Consider the following 19,936-nt stretch of genomic DNA (forward strand, 5'->3'; position numbering starts at 1 on the left):
CCTGGCAGGCAGCTAAAGAGTGGCTGAAGGAGCAGGGGAAAGAGTTCCCCCTTGTGTTCCCCACAGATTGGCTCTCTGAGGAGAAAAGGTAAAGACTGTAATTACTAATAGTTTCCAAGAGATTATTCCCAAAGTATGGAGATGATGGCAATGCTGAGTACAGATTAATCTCACAACCAGCAATTTTATCATATCATAAGCCAGTGTTACACAGTAGAGCAAAATGATAACCTAAACCCAGCCCACAGAGGTGATAAACAGCACAACAGGGAACACACACAGCAAGTAAGGTGTTACAGAGCGCAACTCTGCAAGCACAACTCTGACAGCCAGTAAGTCAACATTGTGAACAGAGACCATTAAACTAATATAATAAATGCTTATAACAAATGTGTTTTAACACGTTCTGGTCAGATCTGTCATTATCTCAATCCTTCGTGCCCTACATTAGGCGCCAAAAAGGACTGTTGGGGTTTAACCCAGCAGGCAGCTAAACATCACACAGCCACTCGCTCACTCTCCTCCTCAGTGGGATGTGGGAGAGAATCAGCAGAAAGGTAAAACTTGTGGGTTGAGATAAAGACAGTTTAATAGGACAGAAAAGGGAAAATAATCATAATGATAAAAGAATATACAAAACAAGTGATGCACAATGCAGTTGCTCACCACCTGCTGACAGATGCCCAGCAACTCCCCGAGCAGCGGGCTGCCACCCTCCAGCCAACTCCCCCGTTTTGTTGTTCAGCATGATGTCATACGGTTTGGGATATCCCCTGGGCCAGCTGGGGTCAGCTGTCCTGGCTGTGCCCCCTCCCAGCTCCTTGTGCACCCCCAGCCTCCTCGCTGGCAGGGCAGCATGAGAGGCTGAAAAGTCCTTGACTTAGTGTAAGCACTGCTCAGCAACAACTAAAACATCAGTGTGTTATCAACATTATTCTCATCCTAAATCCAAAACACAGCACTGTACCAACTGCTAGGAAGAAAATTAACTCTATCCCAGATGAAACCAGGACAGTGGTGCATGAGGGTAAGAGAGTAAGACTTCGTCTGCTGCCTATGCACGGATCGTTTTGTGGATAAACAAAGGGCTTCTGTTTGTCATACTGTCAACTGAGCACCTTTAATTATAAATTATATTAGCTTTCCTGAGAAATTAATGCAGCCAACAAGTGCCTCTTTAAAAATTATGAACAGCTGATGCTTTTCAGCAAAGGCAAAACATGGTTAAGAAAGCTAACACAATTCTCTGGTACTTTGCTAAGAAAAACAATTTATGCTTTAAACTTTTAATCAATCAAAAGCTTCAGACTTAAAGCAGAACTTACCATAATCATATAGAAGTTTTTTTATATTGCAGTTGTTTATAAACTACATAATCATTTACAATTTTCTCTCAAGTCACTTGTGGTAATAACTTAATGCTAACATAGATGGCACTAGTAAATGATGAAAATATCAAAGAAGCAAAACAAATGTATGCTCGTTGAAAATGAACATAATAAACAACATAATAAATACCTGTACAAATGGCTTTTCAGTACAAAACATGCCTTGCTTAAATAATGAGTCCCATGCATAGGGCAATGTCCAGTTACTTGGCTGATCAAATAGGAGTTTTATTTGAGGACCACATTTCCTTAACATCTGCTCTGGTAGGAAAATGACAGTGGTGACAAATTTGGCTTTTTGTTCTTTGGAAAATTTCCACTATATGGACTGCTAGCAAAGGTGATCTAAGGAACAAAGGGGACTGGAGGAATCAATCGATCTTACCTGCGCACATATGCAAATGAAGTGATACCATCACCTAAGGGCTTTTTAAAAACTCTTACCATTAATTCCTTTCTCATATTCTTTAAAAGTTTGTCTTCATTGAAGATTACAACTGAATAGACTATATTTATTCTGCTTTGTTTAAATTAGAATCATTATGTGACTTGGCCTGAAAAACGAGCTATTTAAAATTGCTCTGATAACAGCCTGGTTTAGTTCAAGTCCAAGATGCCAAGGCTATGTCTGCAAAAAAAAAGTAAAAGCACAGCATTTCCACTATTTCAGATGTATGTGGGCGCTAAGATATCAGCCAAGCAAAGTATCCTTATACCCATGGGTGGCACAGCTGTGTTGGCAAAGGGTTACAGTGCGGGCCTGACTTCAGCACTGAAGTTGAGATGGAGAGGGAGTATTTGAATTTATACAAATGCAAGTATACAGTGCATCAAATACTTTCTTTTCCTCTCCTAAATGCCGTTTTCCAGAAGCAGTACTCTGTTCTTGTCATGATGTGAGCCAGATCCATAAGAAACCCTGTAAGATACTACCCCGAATCCCAACAAACACCCAGTGTGTGGACTTCAGTGCAACTCTTATTTCGATCATCCTTCTGTATAGTGTTTCTTTTGGACTGTAGCTACATGGCCACCTGTCAACTTGCAAGAGGAAGGATTAGCTCTATAAAGGTGAATAAGGAGTATATGCTCTGAAAAGAGTATCTGTGAAGTATGATGCTGCCTGGCATCTAGATGCATGATTACATATGCCCTAAGACTGTCAGACGTTATCTCACTACAGAAGCAGAGTGAGGGGACAGATGGAGAAACCCCAGCTTCTGTTCCTGTTCTGAAATGGGAATGCTTTTACCAACACCGAGTCCAGGCTCAAAGGAATGGACTAGACAAGCAAAACCCAAATAATAAACCAGCAACTGTTAGCAGCCTTCTGAATGGGTATAAGATGTTTGCATTTTTTTCAGGGCCAGAGCATGAGAGAGGTGTGTCTTGCAGATGCCTGTGCAAAGGTTGTAGCTCAGTGTAATTTCAAGCACCCCAATGAGAACCCATGTTTTACGCACTACAAAACCTCTAACTTCAAAATAAAACAAGAGACATGGATCTTACCTACATCCATTTTCTTCAGTGTGGAACATCAGTTCATTTCAAAGTCTAGGCAGCATCCAAGATCAAATATCCATAGACATAAAGAAATTACCTAATTATACTTTAATGGCTCTTTTGTGGATATGGACTGTTAGGTCTGTGTGTAACCTTGGTACTGAAATTTCATGACTTTTGAGTGAAAAATCTGTAACATTAACAGTCTCAGGGGAATTTCTGTAAACAGGAACTACCACACCTCTTGTTTTTTTATTTTCTTGTGAAAGAGCTTGCTGTCTTTCCTCATATGTGTTTACTGCTACACATTTACTGCAAACTAGTTTGGCAGTACTGATGTACAGTGTATCAATGAACTGCTCTTATGCTGATGTTATCTTTGCTTCTATTGTAAGGTAGTACAGTTGTGACTCATGTTTTTGCATAAATATTTAAATTATAATTTCAACATTTTCATTTTGAGAATACTGTGCCAAATGCTGCTGTGATAGCTTCAACAGATGCTACTTTGAAAGGCAAGTGGGAATAACTGATTCCTTTTTTTTGAATGAAGCTATAACAAAATCTTCCAACAATTTCAGATGTTCAAGGATAGTCTGTAAACCAGTATAATCCTACTGTTATGACCTTTAACCATCCTGTTTCTTGCTACACTGATCTACTACTGCGTTACACTGGGCTCTGAACCACCAAAAATTCTGGTATGTTTTTTTCTACCTTTCCTAAGTGCTTATCTCACACACCAAATAATAAAACCGTACTTGCATCTTCCAATATACAACATGCCTCATTTGCACATCAACAGGGATTCGGTACTTCACGTACTCATGAATAAACAAATAACCTACTTCAAGTAGGTTATAGGCAAATAAAATCTTTCAGCACTATTCTAATATGTCTTAATTAATTAATTAATATGAATTTTACTTAATATTACTTAACGTTTAGAAGTTTGACAAACCTTGCATTGTATATGCTTGTTTGTCGGCTTAGTATCAGCAGTGAAACAAGAAGACTGGTATCAATCAAAGAAATGATCACATGATCTGAAATCTATTGCTGGGTATGACAGCCCATGACAACTCTTGAGTCAGAAGTTCATCAGTGAGCTGAAACCCAAATCAAGGTAAGGTACAATTTGTTATTAGAGGGTCACAGAACAGAAGCATAATGTTGCACATGACATGGTTTTCACCTTGTTGAAGAAGAGTCCAAATAAGAATAGCTTACATTGGTAATACAAACCTATTTCCGGGGTGTGTGTGTGTGTCTTAAAGAGACTTAATAATATGCATCTTGATGTTTAACTGAGACACAACAATTGTTATTTAGAGAACAATATTAAAGTTATCATCTTGCATTTCGCTTCATGATGAAGACAGGGTTCTTGCATGTTCCAGATAGGTCACTATACCCCCTTTTCCCTTTCTCCCTTAAAACAAAAACAAAAACTTGAAGAATATCTGATGTCTGCAGCATTTGTAGTGTGAGAGCTCTAGAAGCTTTTCTCCTTGTTAAAGCAGTTTCTTCTGCTGAAGAGTCAGTTCTTCAGAACTGAACAACTGAAGAATCAATACTCCCTGAAAAATCAAGGTTAACAAGCAGCACTGGCACATTCTTTTCCAGAAACTACGGTCCACCAAAGACTTGGAGTAAGATTCTAGTTATAAGCAGAGATTGAAGCCATTTATACAGTTTTTCAAGTAACCTTCCTTCCAGTGGAGCAGCGCTCGTCTTTAGTATTTGTGGAAGAAAGTGATGTTGATACTGAAACATCATGTGGGGGGGGACACACATTAATATTTGTGTTATGCATCCTCTCAACTATAAGCTGAATCCTGTTGTTGGACATGGAGTAGTAACACAGAAGGGATTTCTGTGCTCATAAAAGCCAACGACAAACAATTCATGAATCTTGAGTTCCTCTGTATCAAACAGTTGTAGGCTCACTTTATGGCAAGTTTTCAGTAATCTGTTCACCTGCAGGACAACACATTGAAGAAAGATGGATAGGACTGATGTAGTCAGAAAACTTAGAAAAAATATAAGCAGCTGAAGTGATATACTCTAAACTCCTGAAGCTGTTTATGAAGTAGCATAGGAAATGTAGGTGCTGTTGAGCATGCTGACTAACTCATCCTGTTGCCAAAACAAACAGAAGACAACTCCAACAGTTTTAGAGGTGGGAGGCAAAATGCTTGTTCTAGACAGTGACAACTGATCACCAATGCTGTCCTGTCTGCAAGCTCTTTTCTGGTTGCACAAGACCCAGGAAGCGTATCAGGCGATCAGGAAGATAAGAGCTGCGGGATCTTCAGTTCTCGGAGTGCTCCATCCCTGCAGAACTGAAAAGTAATGATGCAGGAGATCCTTCCAACTGAAGGGAATGTGCTTTCAAGGACAGTCAGAGAAGAAACCCCCAGACCAGCAGCCCATGGATTTAAAGAAAAAACACCACAGACAAAAAGAAATGACTCCCAAACTGATGTCTTCCCATTACAAAAATTTAAGGAACCCACATTTTTAGGTTTTGCTAACTACAATTTAACCGTGGTCTCTCTGGAAGTATGATACCATCCCATGCTTGCCTTTTGGGCTGCTTTGAAGCACTTGATGGTGTAATTCCCTATGAAAAATAGGGTATTAGACTAAAGCAATCAGGAATTTGATAAACAGTCATTCTACTTAAACTCCCACTGCAACTGCTTAAAAGATTCTCTCTCCAAACTAAAACAAGATAATAACCCTGCACAATAGGGCCGACTCTTCCAAAGCAAATACATAGAGAGGGTAACACAGTAATAATGTCCGTTGAATAACATTGAAATACAACAGTGGGTGAAAACTGATTCATACACAGTGAACTGGTTTTGTCCAAATAAACTAGCATTTCTTTTTCCCTGATCATTATTATTAGCTGGCTCAAGCCTTCAGCCTGTGCTGGAGACAAGCTGTGGCTGACCTAATCACAGGCTCACAGACCGGCCAAGGCAGGGGGGCACTTCTGATCGCCTGGCCCAAACCCCTGCTCAGAGCAGGGTCAGTGAGAGCAGGGCCATGTCCCATCACGTTTTGAGTATCTGGAAGGGTGGAGACTCCACCACTTTTCTGAGCAACCTGCTCCTGTGTGTGACCACCCTCAGAATAAAAAATAGTTTTTGTTTGAATGGAAGTGGTTGTGTTTGTTTGGGCCCATTGCCCCTCATCCTGTCACTGGGCACCACTGAGAAGGGTCTGGCTCCACAGTCTTTACTCCCTGCATCAGGTATTTGTATCTGAGCTTCCTCCAAGCTGAGTAGTCCCAGATGTCTCAGCTTCTCCTATGACAGATGCTCCAACCCTTTAACCATCTTTGTGGCCTGTGTCTCTCTCGTACTGCTGATCCCAGAGCTGGACCCAGCTCTCCAGACGTGTGTCACCAGGGCTGATAAGAGAGGAAGGATCACCTCCCTTGCCCTGCCTGATGCAGCCCAGGGTGCCGCTGGTCGCCTTTGTTGCAATTGCCGCCTCATGTTCAACTTGGTGCCCACCAGGAGCCCCAAGACCTTTTCTGCAAAGCTGCTTCGCAGCAGGTTGGCCCCCAGCATGTCTCAGTGCACGGGGTTCTTCCTCCCAGGGGCAGAACTTGGCACTTCCCTTGTCAAATTTCATGATGTTCCTGTCAGACCATTGCTCCAGCCTGTCAAGGTCCCTCTGGACAGCACAGGAAAGTCATTCCAGCAATGTTCTTGTGCCATTTCCGAGCTTTAAAGGGCTGCTACTCATTTGCCTGCCCTTATCTCCAGGACTTATGAGTACAACTTCCATAAATGCCAGTCAAGTATTACAACAAGATAAAAAAATAAATCATACTGGGCCTGTGCTACAGCTTGTAATGGGACGGCACTCCCACAGCTACAGATCCAAGTTTCTTTAGACGGAAAGATTATAGCTTGGGTGCTGATACGGATATTAAGAAGCTTGTTTGTACAGAGTTCCAGTAATAGACTAGATGTTGTATTAGCTTTTGTTGAACAAAAATTTTTATACATATAAATTTGTGGTACTAATTACATTAATAAAGTTCTCATAATACTCCAGCTTGATGAACTATGAAATTTGAATATGCTCTTGTGCAGCGCAGCCAAGGGCAAGGCTGTAATTTTGCTGTGTGAAAGGAAGACACTCACGAGCGGAGGGAGAAGTCTCACATTGGGTAATAATAACATGTTACCTAAGGTTTCTGTGCTGATATTAAAATGCCTTTTTTTTTGGGGGGGTGGGGTGGGACTGTTTCTAACTCACACAACTGATTTCGATACAGAGGACTAAAGACTTTGTAAAGACTATGGACAAAGGCTAAATCCCTGGTATAATTATGCAGTGCTGGATGTGTAGAATACAACTGGGAGCTACACAGGGACAGAACAAACAAGAACCTGGCAGGCACACTCCATACTTGTACCGTCCACATACACCCCTGCCCATGCTTCTTTCTTAAAATAATGGAAATACCTTACACTCCTGGCTAGTGCCCCCAGCAATGTTTTCTATTCCATTAACATTTCTTCCCCCAACTCATAATGGCTTTTTAACCTGTAGCAACTACCAGACCATAATATAAGAGCAAAAACCATTTGGCCTGCTGGCCTCACCAAGCAATGTTGTTTGAGACCTTCAGATCAAACCTGAATTACAACAGTGTTCCTTTTTGTTGTTTTACTTGTGCCTTCCTGCTTTTTCCTGAATATGGAGGGACTTGAGAAAATGTAATTTCTAATCCAGTCCTTGAAACTGAATACATCACTGAAAAGCAGAACACAGCACTGCAGGTATTTGATCCATACATCTGAGCAAGCTAAAGCATGTGTCTGTGATACTTAAAGACGGTGCTCTGTTGTTTAATATGCATCAGCTTATACTAACGTCTCATGTAAAAAACATTAATGAAAATGTGTCTGAAAGATAACGTACAAGAATAAACTTGACAGCTTACATCAATTTATTTATGGTATTTTAATACCAAGTTAATGCATTTCTCAAGTAAGAATTTATAAATCTGGTAATTTATAGAAAAAAATAAATCACAGCTTCACAAAAAGCTAACTTTCAACAGTTTGTCCCCTCCCCCCCAACACGCAGTTTACAATATATTTCAACTATGTTGGTAGAAAGTTAACAGTGGTGTGAAATTCTTAAAAAATATTTGCAACAGCAATTGAAAATAATTATTTTTACTCAGTGAAAAAGTAACAGGAATTGTGTTTCCCAGTAAAAGATAAATCAGAAAAGCAGCAAAAATTCCCTCTCCTACTTCCTATGTGCTACCCTTCCCCCCCGCCCTCTTTGGCAAAGGCAACACTTCAACATTAATCGTTCCCAGGTTCAGTGCTTCAGTGTTTTTGGCAATAAATCATACTCAGAAGTCCAGTGCTTGAGGTGTGTGCTGCCCTTGCCCTGTGTGCTCCAAAGGCGGCTGTTACTCCTGTTCCCTGGGGTAAGGTGGGATCAGCAACAGCTCCAAGTAAAGGTAAGGAGTATAAGGATTTTCCTATGGGTTAGTGTTCAGTTTTCACTCTCTCTTCACTCCTCCAGTACAAACTGGAAAACCCAGAAATTTTAGTTGTCACACCTCACATTTCAGTATACACAGGAGATACGGAATTTGAATGATGCTGTTATATTTTAACCTGTGCACAAAAATCCCTTCTGTTTAATTTATACATGCAACCACAGAATGAAAAATATTCCTTCTCTAACTTATTAACTAAAAGTCACATTTTCAAAGGTCATTGCACTTGATAATAAAAAGGCAATTAATATGCAAGATATTAAATACAGACCTGAACTTCTGTGCAATCCGTTGCTTCAGACACACATATTTAACATCTTTTTAAAAACTAAATCAGTCTAACAAAGAAAATCAAACTTTGTTAGAGACTTTTTCTAAAAACAAAAATCTTTAAGAATAAACACACACAAAAAAAATGCTCCCTTTAACTCCTAGTGCATTTAAACACATCTTTGAAATTCTCCATGTTGTTCCCACATTTAACCTCGCTATCATTCTATACTGATCTAATAACACTATACAAGAACATATTTTCTCTGACCTAACCAATAAGGCTGGTGTTTGTCATGCTGTTGGTACAAACAGGAAAGCTGATCAGATTGCTGCCTCGCTCCTTTACCTGTGGAGGACAAAAGGTTTCAAAGTGGATGCAACTCAGTTGTCACACATGCTGCCTGTGAATTCCAGTGGCCTGTCTCAGGTGCCAAGTGGTTATTCTTCCAAGCCAGGGTTTTGGGTTATCCCAGCATGTTTTGCAACAACTTGCTGTTAAAACTATGGATGTGGAAACTGAAAGGGAGATTTTGGTCCCTGAGATATACTAAATGAGATCAAGAACTAAAGCACTGATGCTTAACTTGAAGTGGACCCTCTTTAAGGAAAACTAAGTTAGCTTCAACTTTCAAAAGTTCAACAAATAGTCACTAAAATACCCTTAAGCAGGATGACAGAATATATGAAGTACTGGTCAAAAAAAGTGCATTGTACAGCGCAGTTTAAGAGTTACCAGTTGCTGAGCAGCAAGAAGTTGCCCTGTTAATAGCATGCTGTATCAAATTTATCTTTCCAAACTAACACAAAAGCACAAAAACATGAAACATAGCCTTAACCAAAACACCTATCTCTTTTACTCCTATCTCTTTAAAGGTACAGCCATAGGACTTAGTGTCTTAAGTACTTATAATGGGCAAACTGACTATATAGGCCAGAAGCCAAATCAAACTTTTTTAACTTTGTAACTGATCATTTCAACAGTACTCTGTGGACTATTGCCAAACACTGGCAACGTGAGCTACTGATAATACATTTTGAGCTAGTGCCTGAAAGGTTTGTACCACTGGAGGTGTTTCAGACCAGTGGCCCCTACAGTAAGACATTTTTGGCAACCACAGACATACAAAAGGTAATTCACAGCAGCTGGAAGAATTGTAAGATGTTTACAAAGTTCTATAGTGCATCATTAACCTTCTGCAGTGTGTTGTATAAAGTACCAGACCCTGAAAAGGATAGCTAAACATTTGACATTACCTCGGAAGTTGCACAGCTTTGTTATACCAACTTTCTCAAACAAATCTAGGGCTTGTGAAGTTTTAGAGGATGATGTGAGATACTCCATGCAAAGGCCTGCAGTGCAGTTGGAGTTGATGGGGAAGGGAGCAGAGTAATGAAGGGCTGAAGACTTAAGTTTCAGTGTACCACTGGGAGGTTACTCAGAGACTGGCAACAGATGGATTCATGAATGGATTTAGTCACACAAGTAGTACAATCACATTGGTGGTGGAATCTCTTCAGGCAACAAAACAAAACAATCAGCTGCATCCAGAGAGTCCACTAAGTAGTCTCATTTACCAGTACCTTAAACAAGAAAGAACGTGCATTAGCAACATTGAATTTACTCTAAAACTTTAATAACACTCTATAACACAGCTGAGCTGTAAGAGGAATTCAGTATAACCAGCAACACCAGATAAGCCACTTCACTGTGTGGGATGTGCATACAGTAGGAGAAGAGACCACACTATTCAGACGGGTAAATTTTTAACAAGTAGAAGAATTGAAGGAAGATACTCTAAGCTTATTTTTCTCCAAATATGAGCTCAGCTTTCAGAAATTTGGGTAATATTATTGCAACTAACTTGCAGAACTGCATAGTGATCCCTATATGTAAACTGGTATGCAATTTGGCAGTAACTATCACAAGAAACTAAAAAGGACAAATAGAATCTTAGAAAAAACTGAAGAGTATTTAAGCAGGAAGAATATAGTATTACCACCAGCACTGACACTTTATTTTGTGAGAATAAAGTCAAAGAACTTTATACCCCAGATGTCACATAAGATCCTGTATATAGCCAATCCACACTTATACCTTAGAGGTGCGAATTTAAGCATGCAAAGGCATTTCTTTAAATTTGAGTCTAGTAAAATATAGTACCACTTTCAGTTAACTCCCCCCAAAAAGTACAGCTACAGTGTATGTTGAAATCTCTCAGACGTCCACTTCCAAAACTCATGTAAAAAACAGAATCACAGAATCACAGAATCAACTAGGTTGGAAAGGACCTTGAAGATCATCTAGTCCAACCATTGACCTAACACTGCCAGTTCCCATCTACACCATATCTCTCAGCGCTATGTCAACTCTACCCTTAAACACCTCCAGGGATGGGGACTCCACCACCTCCTTGGGCAATGCATTCCACTGCCTAATAACCCGTTCTGTAAAGAAATACTTCCTGACATCTAGTCTAAACCTTCCCTGGCGCAACTTGAGGCCATTCCCTCTTGTCCTATCGCTTGTTACTTGGTTAAAGAGACTCATCCCCAGCTCTCTGCAATCTCCTTTCAGGTAGTTGTAGAGGGCGATGAGGTCTCCCCTCAGCCTCCTCTTCTCCAGACTAAACAACCCCAGTTCCCTCAGCCGCTCCTCATACGACCTGTGCTCCAGACCCTTCACCAGCTTCGTTGCCCTTCTCTGGACACGCTCAAGTAATTCAATGTCCTTTTTGTAGTGAGGGGCCCAAAACTGAACACAGTCATCGAGGTGCGGCCTCACCAGTGCTGAGTACAGGGGTAAGATCACTTCCCTGTCCCTGCTGGTCACGCTATTTCTGATACAAGCCAGGATGCCGTTGGCCTTCTTGGCCACCTGGGCACACTGCTGGCTCATGTTCAGCCGGCTGTCAATCAACACCCCCATGTCCCTCTCTGACTGGCAGCTCTCCAGCCACTCCTCCCCAAGCCTGTAGCGCTGCTGGGGGTTGTTGTGGCCCAAGTGCAGCACCCGGCATTTGGCCTTATTGAAACTCCTACAGTTGGCCTTAGCCCATTGCTCCAGCCTGTCCAGGTCTCTCTGCAGAGCCTCCCTACCCTCGAGCAGATCAACACTCCCACCCAGCTTGGTGTCGTCTGCAAACTTACTGAGGGTGCATTCCATCCCTTCGTTTAGATCATCAATAAAGATGTTAAACAAGAGTGGCCCCAAAACCGAGCCCTGGGGGACACCACTCGTGACCGGCCTCCAACTGGATTTAACTCCATTAAAACTTAACAGAATCTTAGCATAAGGACTCCAGTTGCTACATACAACTTGCTTCAGTAGTGAAATAGAACAAAATATTGGCCCTTAGGGGAAGAGAAGAATGAAGATCATAAAATAAGGTACAAGTAATTGACCTGATTTGATGAAATTTTGAAATGATATGATGAAATACAGCATTGTCCTTCAGTCATCAGGTGCTGCATGAAAAGGCAGTTAGTTTAGCAGTTCTGTAAATTTTTTTTGCCATGTTAGTGTTCTCTATTCTGCCACAGCAGATTTTTCCTTCGCATTTTAGTAGTTGTAAAATCATGGCCCTGCCCTACAGAGACATGTTCAACAACAGCACTGTTGCCATGCAAGACTTACTGCTGTTTCAGCACATGAAGGATGAATTCAATCCTCAGTAGATTCAATCCTCAAACCTACTATACTGATGACTGTGCTGGAGTTCCAGTGTTTCATTAAAAGATAAAACATAACAAATGAATTAATGGAGTTCCTGTACTGAATTAGAAGGAAAGTCTAGTCAGCTAGTTGCAACTTTTAAAAGCAAAAGGATATTTACCAGAGTAAATGTCTAAGGGGGAAGCAACCCTGCTCCAATCAGCAACACAAATTCTACACATCATGGTCTACCCTAACACACAGGTGAGCAAAACTACAACCTGTACATATCATCACTGATGCTATTCCTATTTAGACATCATCATTTTAAAAACAAATAAGAGCTGGAAATTTCTTGCAACTTCTCCTGTCCCCAGGCTTATACCGTGTAAATAATATACCACTATACTGGTACATCAAGTAATTATATGTGTATATATAGTAACTCTATATACAGTATGTATAATATATATAACTTTATCAATAGTTACTGTTATCTGAAAACAAGGATGACAATGGGTTCTGAAGGCCAGAGTGAGTTGAGATGAGTATGTTTTCCACTTGTGGGTCAGAAAGGGACTGACAAGCTTAGAGAAGGGAGAAAAAAATACGTATTTTTTTTATGAGTTCCAGCAGTGCAAATTTAGATATTTATATGCAGGTTACTGATTAGTTGTTTTTAAAAAGAAATAAACCCAGAATTTAAGTTGCTTATCTGCCCACTTAACATTGATCTTCATATTATTTTAGGTATCCTCCATGTGGTGAAGAACCTGACCTGGAATGAATATTTAAGTTGCTTAGTTCAGCTTGTTAAAAATTTACCCACTTATTCACAGCTGGTTTTATTTTATTTTTTATAATCAAGATTGTTCTTATTCACAGATACGTTCCAGAGTTAGTAAATCACTATCAATCCATTTGTTCAGTTTGATTTTTGCCTAGGATTTGCTTAGTTTGATTTTAACTCTCCTACAAGCTCAGACAGTCTCTTCCATGCAAGGAAAATTACAATTGAGTTAATTCAGGCTGAATGAGCAGAAACAAAATACAAACACATCATCACAGGAGCATGCTAGAGCCCTCAATTGTCTATTTAATTAACATCCCCCTGCCCATCCCACCAAAAGCAAAACAAAGAAAGAAAACTAAACACCCACTCCCAAAAAGCTTAATAAGCAGCAACAATGGCTATACTGTAAAATATTTTCTCTGGAATGAAATTATGAAACACAACAACAAAGAACAAACGACATCACCATACAGACTTATTTTTCTTACCATAAGAATATCTTAATGAAATGTCTTACTTCTGGCATAAGTAACTAACACCGTCATCCATATTAAGAACTTTCTTTTAAAATAAAACATATATTAATAGGTTGAAGATGCATCTTCATTGCATATGCACACAGTCCCTTTCCCCCATTTTGCAGATAGGCCTTTTAGGGTCTCTTCTCTTTACACAAAATGAATTCACTTATCCATCAAAAGCAAAGTACAAAAAGAATACTCTAGAGATTTAGTAGATGAAGATTTCTAACCATACAAATAGTTTCGAGGGGACCAGAAAAATGCAAGGGGTGCATGAAGCCTTTCAGGAACAAGAAAAGTCTTTGCTTTATTTAAACAAGATCCTCAAAATCATTTTAAATGTTGAGAAGAAATACAGGATAAAGGATGGAACCTTATTCTAACTGCAGTGCACATTGTAATGCAGGCAATGCAAAATTGCTAGGCTGTTCCAACATATATGCATTTTATAAACCGTGTACAGTCTGCATAGCTAGACAAAGGGAAGGGAGAGTTCAAGGTTTCATGTGCACCTAACAGCTATGAATTTCATGGCACATGAGGATGAATTTGAGATGGCATTAACTTGGTTCCCTCAGGTACCATATACCTAATTCACACCCTCAAACACTCGTGTGCATGAACAACAAAAAGCATCAGTCATTTTTGCTAAAAATAAACAGATGGAATACAAAAAAACCCAACATACAAACTAGTGTAGATAGATTTTAAAGTGATCTAGTTCAAATAGTAACTAACCTGAGACGTACTTTGCTCCGATTAACATTATCATGCTACTCATAATAAAAAAACCCAAAGGCAGACTACAGAAGATACTAGTGTCACCTGATGTCATCCAGAGGAGGGTGTTTCCAGTCAAGCAAATCAAAAGAGAAATATATATATAAATTGCAATAAATGTGTTAAAAATCATACGAACAGCAAAAAGTAACAAATGTAGTTACATTTGGAGAAAAACTAAAAAGGATTATGCATAACCCCCACAACAGTTCAAATCAGGCTCTCAATATAAGAGCTCAAATCCAAGTTGCACTGTTAGTACTATCTAGGTTGAGCCCATTTCTAGTATTTTTCAATCTTAAATGCTCCTGGCAGGCAGAAAACAAAGGTTCAAAGCAAGAACTAAGGAAAATAACATTTCTCCCCCCAGTGTTAAACATAATCACTGAGGGTAAGTTTTGATAAACGTATCTGTTGTCACAGGAGCTGAAGAACAAGATCTAGTTTTATTTTCTGCAAGGCAGAATTTTCTATCCTTCAAAAGGAAATATATAAGTAAGATACACATCAAGCACTTGGGATTTTAGGATACATAACAGAGAGTTTAGATGTAAGACTACGAAATCATAATAGACAACACTGAAGTGACTCTTGTTACTCATGCTAAGTTTCCTATTTCCCTTCCAAATAGCCTTCACAGAATTCTTTGTATAACCATGGTGTTAAATAAAATACTTAAACCAACATATGGGATGGTAAAAGGAAAATTTTAGCTTTAGCTTTCAAGAATAAAGTAAGAGACTTCATGCAGCTTGAGGGCTGCAACTGTGGACTGTAGGGGGAGTTTACATTTTGAGGATTCTTTACTTAATACTTTTCATTCTAATAGTTTTTCCAACGAAAGGAAAATGAAATGAAGATAAACCCCATAAATGATGTATTGTACGATGATTCAGGACTAAAAACCTATCCTGAAATAGTGCTGAAATATAAATTCAAATTACAGATCACAGAACACTGCAGGTTTTATTTAATTCAAACCTGACAGATGGAAAAGCCCTCTACTTTAAATGAAAGAACTTGTTCAGTCCCTCAAAAGTGTTTGTATATTCTCTTTGTGTGAACAATAGGTCTATGCAATTCTTCACTTCATGATAACTTCTTGGTCTTAGCCCTCACAGGTCAAACAGATTTTGATGTGGCTATCAATTGCTCCTCCCTATACAGCAAATAATAAAGGCAAGATATAGCAAGAAAAATCACAAGATGAAACTTTTTTCTTTTGCAACATGAGATTATAGTGTAAGAAAGTTTATGAAATCCCTACACTGTCTGAGAATTGTGCTGTATCTCTTCTTCTAGGTAAGATTTTTTTCTTTTGTAAACCAATGCCACTCTGCAAAACCTGCAGTTAGTCTCGATTCATGTCCTCTGTTTTTAGAGCCTTACAAGATATTGCTTGTGCCCTCCTTTCAAGATGAAGACCTATCTATTTTCCTGCTTTGTTTCCACAGTGGTTATAAGTAATAATTTTTGAATCATTGGAATAGTCCAGAGATGGTGTGAACAAAAAAGGTCACCAAACTCAAGATTAACTACCTAGGCTAACTGGCTAATTAGCAATACTTGACCTGCATTAATTTCTGTTTTACCATTTGAAGGAGCTTCAGATGTCTCCCAGCCCATAGATTTCATCACAGCTTTCTTCCATCTGGCATAGCGAAATTCACTTTCTGAAATTGAGAAATCAGCAAACAGAAAAGCCTCTCAATGCATATGAATACAACTACAAGTATTTAAGAAGCAAAGACTGACTACGATATTAGCTTTCTACTCTTTTGCCCAGTATAGTTTGCACAGAACAAGTATTATAAAATGCTGTTTTGACTACAAAAAAATCAACCCACAAACTGAAACAAAACAACCCAAAACCCTACAGTTATGTACAGTAAGGAGAAATAAACCTTAAAACCAATTTTCTGCATGTTTACCAATAAGATTTACAAGTAGGACAAAATGAAGCAATTGTTATTCACGTAGAAGCCCTTCAGGGTTGAAAATACTGCCCTGAAGTAGGGATTACAGCATACAGTTATAATCAAAATGGTAAGACAAAAATCTGTACCAAAAATTAATAATTTAAAAGACAAAAATGCATTTGTCTTGCACATGGATTAATTATGTCAAGTGCATGCTTTCCATCTCTAGAAGCACTTAAGAACTGATGAAAAAGATAGTTAGCTAAAAACCAATGACCAATATATACTTTTTAAAGTCAAAGTAAGTCTCACATAAGTCTGTCCTTTCTACAACTGTGAAAACTCACAAATGCACAGGAGCTTTAGGAGACATCTTTCTCAGTGAAAACCTTTCAAGAATTCTTTGATTTTACTTGCTATAAATCAAAAGCTACTAACTGCAATGCCTGGTGCCAAGCTTCTTTTAAAAAAGAAAGAAAAAAACCCAACACATTCCCCTGTGGACTTAATGCTGTTTTAACCATTTTCCAATCTTACTAGTCAATAAATGGACAAAACAGCAAGTGAAATGCACTTTTCTCTAAACCAAACACTACAAAGATGACCTTCAGCGTTTGTGAGGATATTCATATATAGCTGATTTTATATCAGTGTTAGACTGCAACAAAGAAAAAATCTGATCTGTTGGACACAAAATATTTTTTGCATCTTCTTAGCTATATGAAAGGGTTTTACCCTCTGGGTTGATCTGTGGTTCAAATCGTTCACATGTCACCGCTGTCAAATCTCCAGGGTTCAGACTCCAAATTCCAACTCCTTCTGCAGCTCCTGCTGCCATAGCAGCTCCTAGAGCTGTTGTTTCAGGCATTGATGGCTTTACTGAAGTAAATCACAGAGAAGACCATGATGATTTTTAATGAAAGTCACCTTGATGACATCAGAACTAAATATTTACATATATATCTAGAATGATACATATTTTCTACAACTGCTATATGCTTCCTTTAAGTTTACCAACTGCAAATCACATTTTATTGCCATTCACGTGGTTATGAGGCTAATTTCGCCTGAGTCATCCAAGTCTTTGAAATACCTCTGATCACTATTTCCTTCAGGATGGAATCATGCAATTGCCCATTTTCATACCATGTGCAGAGCTGCTGATCCTAACCATCCATTTCCTTAGAGTACTCCTGTTAATAATATCCAATTTTTTGTCTTCTCCCTCCCTTCTCAAAGCAGTGATCACTGGCTAAGTTATCAGTCTTGTTCCCATGCTCTAGATATTGTATTATTACATTTATATTTAGAAAAGGCATCTTAAAAGAGGCTACACACTTGTACTTACTAGATGGTTTGCCTTCCATAGATGCTGTAGAAGACCATCCCGACCCCAAGATGTCAATGGCAAATCTGTTTCATTAACTCTAGAACTGCCTGCTTCTCTGCTTCAGGCAGAGGATCCTTTAAAATCTGATTTTATGGATCATATCCTTTCATCCGCTAATTATGTACCTGCACTGATTGTATGACCCTTGTGTAGTATGTATTATCAAAGGTAGGCTATAACATCTCTAGAGTTAAAAACTTTCCACTGAAGTGTCTCATATTTATGAATAAGAGACAACACAATGCTTTTCTAAATGATTTTCTAGAAGCAGCATATTAGGCAAGATTATTACATTCATGCAGCAAATATTAGTCTTCAGTATAGATGAAGATGCATAATCACCTGATGTTACTCAGAGACACACTGCATCCTTAACAATGCTAATGTATAGCTTACAATACTGAGCAACTTGGGATCTGCTACAGGTGTTAAAACATGTCTTCAGAAAGATGCACCCTTTTCACTGACGCTGAAATGCTCCAGGTTTCAAGTGAGGTATTTAAAGAGCCTTAGTGTATTGAAACACATCCTTAAAAAGCTAAAACTCCTTTTTATTATTCTAGGGGGCTTCTGTGAAAGAAGTGTTATATGATCATTTCTAAAATACTGTTGGATCAGAGTAATGATATTGTAACCTTTCATTTGCTTCAGAGAGGAACAACCCCATTTGGGCTTATATTTTATTTTGTGTTATGCATGCCAAGAAAACTGGCTGCAAGATTCCCACTTTTGTTGTAACATCTATTCCCTTCTTCGTTGCTGCTGTGGGAGGAAACAGAATGAACAATGTGTTTTGTGGGTCTTCTTTTACACTGTAAATGAAATCAAAGGTTTGTGCAGGCAAAGGGAACAGAAAAAAGGGTATTTGCTGTTTGCTGAAATGCTAGAACAAAACATTAGCACTAAAATTGCAAAGTTCTGATTTATCTCTGAGCAAGATTCTCAGGGACAACATGTTGCGAGACAGCGTTAACCAACTTAAAATTGTTAGATGTTTAGAAGTTGATATAACAACTTTAAAGTTCAATACCATCATAGTCCTGTAATATTTCAACACAAGAAATAAGTTAGTGATTCTCCATGAAAGCATATCTCAAAACTGGATGCAAGATCTAAAAACTTTTTCTGAAAAAACCCCCAAACATTCTCAAGCAGTAGGAAAAGACCAGCAGCAACAACAAAGCAAGCCATCCAATTTGCCCTCACTAGCCATTACAAACCAATGTTGTTTTCAGCTTTAAAAAGAAAATAGAAGTTATCATTTCATCTTACCTACTGGAATACAAAGAATGTCTGATTGGAGTTGCATGAGGACTTTGTTATTGGTCATTCCTCCATCTACTTGTAACTGATTTAGTGGTATCCCACAGTCCTTGTTCATGGCATCTAAAATCTTAAGTAAGAGTAACATATGTTGTGATTTAATTGCAGAGAAATCCATATCCTCTGAGTGTAAAATACTGATAATTCAGCATTTGCTGAAGAGTGTTAGGTAGATAATTCCCCTCCCCTATAGATCAAGGAGGCAAAACAGAGGTACTGACAATACAGTTTTGTTTAATATACAGCAAACACATTCCATTTATTACAGAAATCCTAGTGTAGGAGATGTTTTTCCTTTGATGCTCTATAGCTAGCCTATGTGTTGCTTATATGGTCTGAGAAGAATTTTGAAGAAGAGCTGATGACAACTACATTTATCAAAGCTAACAAAGGAAGAAGTAATACTAAATAGAGTCCCTTAGCTGATTACAGTTTGTTTAGATAACTTCTCTAATTTGATGCATTAAAGAATTGAAAAATTAAAACATTTGAACTGGCAATCTGGAAGACTCTTCAACAGGAACTGCTGAACATTGAACTGTTTTGAAAAAGCAGCCTATTGAAATATTTTGAATTAGTTGTTGAAAATTGAGAATTTTACATTACACAAGATAGACTGCAAAAATAAACTGTTAGTGTAATGTTTTATAAAACTATGTTTCCTTCTTTTGGGCACAGGGGATAGCCGAAAAAGTGAAAAGTGTTAAAGTGTTTGCAAGGGATAATTAACTAAGAGTGGAGTACTTAATTCACTGATACCTACTGATACACTTTTTAGAGGATTTTCTGAAAATGTAAGACAAACCTTAGCTACTGGTAACACCACAGAATTATCCTACAAGC

General features: G+C 38.6%; 1 protein-coding gene across 4 annotated transcripts in view; it reads right to left on the bottom strand.

Annotated features, from left to right (window-relative positions):
- Nucleotides 1–7,854: 7,854 nt before the first annotated feature.
- GK (glycerol kinase) overlaps nt 7,855–19,936 on the bottom strand; it is a 38,559-nt gene continuing 26,477 nt past the window's right edge. For 2 of the 4 annotated variants that reach the window (XM_074814608.1, XM_074814607.1), the window contains 5 exons: nt 19,043–19,163; nt 17,116–17,259; nt 16,054–16,134; nt 14,420–14,506; nt 7,855–10,296 (listed from right to left, as the gene is read on the bottom strand). In XM_074814608.1, the coding sequence (XP_074670709.1) occupies nt 10,283–10,296; nt 14,420–14,506; nt 16,054–16,134; nt 17,116–17,259; nt 19,043–19,163 (447 nt within the window). In that variant the 3' untranslated portion in view covers nt 7,855–10,282. Of the gene's footprint in view, nt 10,297–14,414; nt 14,507–16,053; nt 16,135–17,115; nt 17,260–19,042; nt 19,164–19,936 lie in introns of those variants that run through there. The other 2 variants (XM_074814611.1, XM_074814610.1) reach the window with 2 other exon arrangements.

This window comes from Strix aluco, chromosome 2 (assembly GCF_031877795.1).
Source record: "Strix aluco isolate bStrAlu1 chromosome 2, bStrAlu1.hap1, whole genome shotgun sequence".
NCBI lineage: Eukaryota > Metazoa > Chordata > Aves > Strigiformes > Strigidae > Strix > Strix aluco.